The 8276-nt window shown below is 40.5% G+C and overlaps 1 protein-coding gene across 1 annotated transcript in view; it reads right to left on the bottom strand.

Moving 5' to 3' along the window:
* Positions 1-7581: 7581 nt before the first annotated feature.
* The window catches only part of PRPF18 (pre-mRNA processing factor 18), a 195898-nt gene continuing 195203 nt past the window's right edge, over positions 7582-8276 (bottom strand). The window contains exons 9-10 of the mRNA XM_086933196.1: positions 7849-7920; positions 7582-7779 (exon numbers count right to left, since the gene is read on the bottom strand). Of these exons, the coding sequence (XP_086789322.1) occupies positions 7582-7779; positions 7849-7920 (270 nt within the window). The remainder of the gene's footprint in view (positions 7780-7848; positions 7921-8276) is intronic.

The raw sequence follows: 8276 nt of genomic DNA, 5'->3' as shown, positions 1-8276 counted from the left end.
AAATTCAGTTCCAAACTGGAGCGTAGGAAACACATCACAGCCCGATGGCGGAAAAAAAACTATCTGAGGATGGAGCCGATGCCCATGCGCAATGTGGTCCAAAGGAGGAGTCACCTATCTCGTGACTTACGAAGAACTTTTCAGGGCAACAACAAACTGAAAACATCCGGGTCCAACACTAGGTGGCGATCTATGCACAGTGTGTAATCTGCAGCTCATATGCCTCGAACAGTTTATTTTTGAATCTGGATTTTCATGATTTTTGGATAAGTGTGATAAGCTGTTTACTTTGAGGAAATGTCTCTTCACATGAATCATACATGCTGCTTGCATATTTGTTGTCGGGATTTTTTGGAGAGGGCTACAGGTGCACACCACATTGGAGGGTGGGTAGCTGCGGACCTTGTGATGCTGTGAAGTGGGGAATGGGAGGGTCACCTAGTTCCACACTGAGAGATGGTGGCAATATGAGGAGCATTAAACAATGAATCTTGATTAACTATCTCTGCTAGTGTGCAGACATGATTGCTTTACACAGAATGTTGATGGGCAGGGCAGTGAGATCAAAAGGAGATTAGTGTTTAAAATGAAGCAGTGCCATAAACCGGATGTAGCACTACTATAGGAAATAATATTCAGCGGGCAACAACCGTGGCTTAAAAGGGAGGAAAAAGTTTAAACGGATTGCCAAATGCAAAGTTTTTGTAGGGACTGAGAGGGGTGGCTATACTAGTGAGAAGAGCTACGCCATTAATAATGGAAAGGACGGCCAAGGATATTATGTAGCAGCAACAGCAGCTAAATGGGATGGGGAGATGAGGATGTTGGTACCCACGTACCCAAGACTCTAGTTAGGAGAACTGGTTGACATAACTTCAGTGATGCTAGAGATGCCAGGGTGGTAGTGATCTTAGGTAGAGATTGCAAATTCGTAATGGATGAAGTAATAAACCATGGCTTTACAGGTGGATTGGTCAACAGGGAAGATTAATGATTAAAGGAATATGTGGATGCTCAATACTTTATGGAGACATGAGGAAAACACAATATTGATATTTTTTCTGGAGTCCACAGATCACAATCGAGATTAGACAATTTTTTTTTAAATCCCTAGGATGATTGTAAACAAAAGCCGAGAGGTACAATCCTTAATGAAGGGTAGTTCTGACCATGCCCCAATGACGATGTCCAAACATTCCAGGGTTGACATTAGAATAGGTGGCTGGCAAACAAATGCATGGCATCGGAAAGATCTGAAAATGAAGTAAAATTGGCAGAAGTAACAGACCAATCTTTCCAAGTAAAAGTGGAAACTATATGATACTCTGCTGTTTTATTGAAAGCCTATGACAGTGCTGTAAGGCCAGAGGATCACAGTGGTCTCAGGGGAAGAGAAAGAAACATTCAAGTAAGGGAAAAAACTCAAAAGGGAAATAATGTGGTTGGCAGGGACCTGAGTAACATGTCAGACAATGCAGCACAGAAGAAATGTACATCTGTCAATAAGAGAATAGAGGATTACAGGGAAAAAAAACAAAGACATACTTTATAAATTATCATAAGCATCTGTACGATGCAAAGAAATAATGCTGTTAAACTACTCGTATGGTTAAGCAGGAAAGAAATAGAGGATAGGTGAATATAGAATTGTAGATGGTAACTGCCTTGTCACCACAGGTAATCTGATGATAATGAAAGTATTTAAGGACTACCTCCAGTCCTTCAATGGCTTCAAAAGTGAACATAATGAGAGGAGGCTGTTGCATTTTGTAGCAGAGTTTCCGATCCAGAGTCTTGGGGCAGAGGATAGCAACAGTCTGGAGGCAGAAATCACATTAAGGAGGGAAATGCAATATTGTCAGATTTATACTCATGGATGTCAATGAGCCTAAGCAGTTTTACAGTAGAAAAATAAAACAAGCTGACAAGCCAGAAAGGAACCTCTCATCCAATGACTGCATTTCCTGAAATGTTATTGAAATGTTAGAGGGTGGCACTCTATTGGAAGAAATCACACTGGCTCCAATAACTCTTATACATAAGGGGATAAAACTAAAAATAGGAATGGTTCTTTCCATCTCATTTGATTGTTGAATACAAAGACAGAAGATCTGGCCAAAATATTGTCCAACTGAGAAGAGCCATTGGAAAGTTAATAGTCAAGACCAGTTTTATGCCTCATGTAGCTACAAAATGAAAGGTCACGAGATTAGATTATTGTTTGGGTATGGCAGAATGCGTGACTCAACAAAAGGTGGTTCTGCAATTGAATACCGAAAAAAAATATCTGACATTGTAGAATGGTTCTTCATTCTGGCTGTACTAGTTAGGGGGTGGTAGGCCCCAAAATGATGGCAGGGATACGTCTGCTGTATGATTTCCTAACAGCCGAGTGCAAAACGAATGGGGTGTGGTTGTGTCTTTACCCACTAAATACAATTTAGCTCCTTGCTGCCAATGCGATTGGCATTGTGGTTGTAGGAGTTAGTTTGCTGATACGCATTAATACCCTGGTTACAGGGGTAAAGTGGAATAAGGGATAGGAGGAAATAATCTCACTAAATAATCTCACTCTACACAGATTAATTTCTGTGTTATATAGTTAACCCAGATGACTCAGGAGATGATTGAGAGTGTTCTTAGGGAGTTATGGTAAATTGTTCAGATTGAGAATGAAATGGGAAGAGTCTGTTCTGTATCCAACAGGCAGCTAGTACCGGACATTCCTCATTCAAGATAGTGACAGAGGGATTAAAGTACTTTGGAATTTGTGTAATGAGGGATGAGTAGAGAGTTTGCAATTATAACTCTGCATCATTGGTAAATAAATTCAGAACAGATGTTGCACAATGAAGGAACCTTCCACTGCCACAGATGAATAATACAGCCCTTCATAAAATGATAGTGCTGTCAAAGCTTTTGTATCATATTCAAAACACCTTGTTATGTGTTTAGGATTCCTTTTTTTAAATTAAATTGACAAACAATATTAAGGAATTTCCTGTGGAAAGAGGGTATACAAAGGATCTTAGTAAAAATTCATTATATAGAAGGGTATTACTATCTCGTAACTCATTTGATAGTGATTAAAGAAAGAGCTTTATGGCTCAGGAACTTTCTCAGTGGATAGACATGTAAAGGATAGAAAAGGAAGGGTTTACAAATTACCTCTATAGGGGTAGCTCCTGCCTCTCCAATGAGGACAGTAGCTAAGACTTGGACAGAAGTGATAAGGGGATAAAAGTTGGAAAGAGAAAGCCACTTGAGGAACCCCTACGTGTCAAGATTGTAATGAAGCATGTCAGGCCCTAGCAGGAAGTTATAAAACAGGGCAGATTGGGAGGGTCTCCATTGAGAGATATATGGGGCAGAAGAGTGGTGATGCTCATTGCTCAACTGTATGAGGAATGATTACATTTTATCCTAAGCTGTGACATGCTGTAGGAAAATACATTAACACCCGTCACTAGTCTACCTGATTATACCCCTCGTTCGAAAAAAGAATATTACCTGAAACAAAACACAAGAAAACAGTATCTTTGACCAACAAAATCATTTTCTGGAAGTCAAATGGGAGTTAGATGTTAAAACCGGTTTTCAACTTGTCTAATTAATATTAATGTATTATTGTAGGATGCTTTGGAGGCTTTTGGTTATGCTATCCTTTCTGTGTCTTGGAGGATGTGGCCAGAAAAGAACCCTGTAAAGTATCATTTGGCACTGACCAAGGCTACGAGGGAATTTTGTGAAGGAGCAATGGAACATCCACATGATCTGATATGCACTTCATGGTATCTATCCCCTAAAGTAACATTACTGGGCATGTGGAGAGATCTAGAGCCAAAATGAGATAGTTAGCATTTTGCAAAACTGACACTGGTGGTAGCAAGGATGTATAATGTAGAATAATCTGGCTCCCGTACTGTAGATTAATGGTTCAGGAATATGGATTTATGTATGGAAGCTGTGAAAGTAACATTTGAAAGAAGAGGCTGCACTGATCAATGTTGGGTTATGGGGAACTCCTGGAAAACCTTGGGAAGTCCTTTATATGTTAGCTCCCCACACATTCAGTACTCTTCAATATGGTAAATACACCATTAATCCTCCTCTTCAGTTGCACATTTATCTATTTATGACTGAATAACAAAAGCTTGTGTCTCTGATAATGAATGTTTATTGATGGCAACTGAATACAGGAGTCCAACTTGTGGTTCTCCAGTACTTTTAAGGGGTTGCTATTATGCTGCTTCACTCAAGTTAAATCTAATTTCAACTGCTCTGGAGTTCACCCCAGCGCTCCCTGCTGGTGGGGTGCGCCAAATCTGCACAACAGTTCCTTTTTTACAACTGGATTTAAAAATAGGAACATGGCAGCTGCAGAAAATATTTTAAGCTCCTCAAGCTGGGATTCAAATTTTTATTTGGAAATCATCTATAAATAGGTCAGTGTTTGACACTTTTTTTCATAAAACTGACACATTTACAATAAACAAAAGAACATGCTTTTGGCTTATGCCCCATTTGAGTTTTTTCTGTACAGCGCATTTTACAATATAGCTTCCCAAACGTCACCAGGGAGTTTGAATAGGAAATTAAATGTTAGGAACATTATGCATGAAAACTTCAACAAAAAAACATATGTGGCTGTATATCAGGTCAAAGTTATAAGCAGTCAAAAAATACCTATCCTTTTTACTAATACTTTAACCATAACTCCAGAAACGCTATTGCGGAGAGGATGTAAAAATAGAATGGTAGATCCAAAAGTATTTAAATGTATCAGTTAAGGTGCATTTCCCTCTCAACTAATACTTGCTTTTCAGGCATTCTTATCAATACCTCTTTGGAAAGCACTGTTGACTTATTGTTCTCGTGAGAGGATGCCACTTCTGCTGTGGCACTAAGATACTCGAATAGCACTGTGTTTGTCGACTTTCATCTGTAGAAGTTGCAACAGATATGGATGGCATGGAATTGGTTGAATCTTGCTGTACTCTTAGCCAGCAAACTCTGATGTCAGCAGGTACTCATGAAAGGGTCACACATTATAACTCACATTTTCGAATTTGCAACTAATGGTAGAAATCCCTTCAGTCCTCAACTGGTCATATAATTTTTTGATCCCATTCAGTTGGCTCAGGAACTTTTTTGACTCTGAAATGGAGGGTAGGGGTATTCTTAATTATCAGGCATTGAACAAAATCAAGACTTCGGTGCTCGCTGAGGCGTTGGCTGGTTCTCCTCCGCTCATTGGATATCAGATGGATTTAGATCCAGAAGCCATGGACTCTTAGATAAATGTGCCCACCAGTTCCTTGACCAAGGAAAGGAGTCCTTTTGCCCAGTGATTCTCTCTGGAATGCCGTACATTCAGGAAAGGATGTAAAAAATGGGAGCAACTCTGGCAGTTGGACTATGACAAGGAGGCCAAAGAGTCATATAAAGCGATGCTGAAAACTTTACCGTTAGGCAATTAATGCTGCACAGAGCGTATTCTGTGCGGAACGCATTGAGATGACCAAAAAAAATCCTTTGCTTGAAATTTTCCAAAATCACCAAATCTTTTTTGAATCCCAGAGCATGCAGACCCACAATCCCAGACTCTGGACTTAAGTGAAAAGTTCTAAGTGTTGTTTTAGGAAAAGATCCATGCTGTACTCTGCACCTTTTCCATCTTTATCTCACAATAGTAATGGCATAAAGCCCTGTCGAATAATGTTCTTAGACTTGCCCTCCTCACTGGGACAAACCCAAAACGCCCTCCTAAAATGCAAGTCAGGATCGGCAGGTGATCCTTGCCCACCAGCGATTCTTATACCCAGTATACCAGAAACATTTTTATTGTTTGCCTGATTCGTTAAGAGTTCCTCCCTGCTGGAAAGGGGCCAAAGTGGTCCATATTCTAAAACAGCCATCTGCCAACCTTTCATTTCTGTCAAATTTTGTAAATGTAAAATGTAAATTGATACTTGTATAGCGCACTACTCACCCGCAAGGGTCTCAAGTCGCTTGTACGAATACCGCTGTGGAACCCATCCTGGCTTTCCCTGTGAGGCGTCCACTCCTGGGCACCCCCAAGGTGGAGGCCAGGCATCCTTAGCGTTGTGGGGGCAGTTGTGGAGATTAAGCAAGCTATTGCCCAGAGTTGCAGAGTGGGACTCCATGATTGGAATAGGCACAGAGGCGAGAATTATCAGGTCCGTGGAATTTTGACACCAAGACCCGCCGAGGTGGGGAATTGAACTCTGGTCCCGGGCTAGACTTCTGCATCAGGGTCTGCCGCTCTAACCATTGAGACACACTTCTCCACTCTTTTTTCAGACCATATCCCTGCCTGAAGACAACTCTCTCATTCATTGTACCCAGTCTGGTTTCCACCCACATCACAGCACATAAATAGCTCTTCTGGTAAATACAGAGACCATTAAAACTACGCTAGGCAATGGGAAAAGCACAATCCTGATCCTATTGCATCTGTCTGCAGCATTTGTTACGGTTTTCCACCCCATTCTGCTGCTGCATCTCTCGAAGGTGGGAATTATTGGTGCAGCTTGGAGATGGCGAAATTCCTTTCTTAAGGGGAGGGAAAAAAAGTGTGGCTCGCCCAGTTCTTGACAACTTCTAAGAAGCCAGTCTTTCGGGTTGTTCAAAGCTCCGCACAAAGATCCACTTTATCCAACATTACCTGGCCCTCCTTTTCCAAATTAATAAAATTCACAGCTTTAAGACCATCTCTTATGCCGACGACACTCACTCACTCACTCAACCCCTTTCCCTACAACACAGCAGAAGCTCTTAAGGCCCGTCTTTGTGATACTTCACACTGGTTAAGGGACAGCCACCTGCTATGTAATGCTGGAAAAACAGAGTTCTTCCTATTTGGTCAGGTGAGAGGTCAATTGTTGGAAAGCTGTTGGCCTAAGGACTTGTCTCCCCTTCTGGGTCATCTTCAACAGCTAGGATTTAGGTGTAAAAGTAGATGACAAGTTGTAATTTTTACCTCAAATTATATCAGTGGTGAGCTGTTATTTTGCCTTGCTTGGATCTCTTAGTAATTGTTTGGATCTCCTGCCCCTTAGAAAGCACAAGACCGTGGTTCATGCCTTCATAACATCTAGGCTTTATTATACTGGCAGTCTGTATCTGGGTCTCCCTGATAAATTGATCAGGAAACTACAACTGGTATAAAAGCTGCTGCTCGCCTCATTTTGGAACTTCTTTAGAGTGTGCATGTTTCTCAACATCTCCGAGATCCGCACTGGCTACCAGTCAAGATGAGAATTCCGTTCAAATACCTTATCATACAGCGGGCCTTCCATTGCGGAGATCCTCAGTATCTGATAAGGAGGACTAGTCATTATCAGCCTGTTGCATCGCTTCGCTTGTTCACAGCTTTCCTAATCACAACTCTGCGGTTTCAACGTGTCAGACTGGGTAGTCGGTCTTTCATGGTCTTAGCAGTTGATTAATGGAACCAGTTACCACTACCTCTCCAGTCTATTTCTCATGAACAATCGTTTCAGAAAGCATTTACACCTCATTTGTTTTCAGAGTGCTTACAAACCGTCCACTTGATCCTTATGGTTTGTCTGCAACATCAGGGCACTTCGAAGAGTAGCTGTGTGCTTTATAAATTACCCTTTCATGAATTTTATAAAAATAGATTTTTTGATTCTCTTTTTTATTCTGATCATAAATGTGAGGAATTTGGTTTTTAAACTTCATGCTATTATGGCAGGAAAAATTCAAATACTGACCCTTACCATTTTTAGATTCCTAAAGATAAAATGCATATTAAAGCAAATTAGTGAACAGAAATGTTGAATTGTAGAGCATTGAACATACCTTCACATACTCTCTCTGCAACATGAACTTTATGATATCAATTATTGATTCTTTAATATCCGCTGGTAGATTCTGTAATAAACAAGCAAAAATATTTTACCACAGCTTTAACATTTGAAGTAAGTTATGTTACTGAAATGTGTAAAATTGTTACTGTACTATGAACCTAGCCACATGGGCAACGGAGTACTTTACAAATAACAAGGAAATCCATCATTTATAAGCAATGTCAGGTTAACAGAGAGGAGAACAAAATAATTAGCCAGATAGGGAATCAATATGTTTTAGGTTGAATTGAGTTGGAGTCCTTCAGGCAAATGGGTCTATACAGCTGTTGTGAACTCTGAGGGAGGACACAATGGGTTTGAGTTTAATACTAGAAGCAGTTGAAGGGATGAAATATATTAGCATTGTTATCCTTTGGGCAG

Source organism: Lissotriton vulgaris, chromosome 1_1, assembly GCF_964263255.1.
Source record: "Lissotriton vulgaris chromosome 1_1, aLisVul1.2, whole genome shotgun sequence".
Classification (NCBI taxonomy): domain Eukaryota; kingdom Metazoa; phylum Chordata; class Amphibia; order Caudata; family Salamandridae; genus Lissotriton; species Lissotriton vulgaris.
The sequence above is the reverse complement of the archived record's forward strand: the minus strand, read 5'-3'. Positions and strand labels throughout refer to the sequence as shown.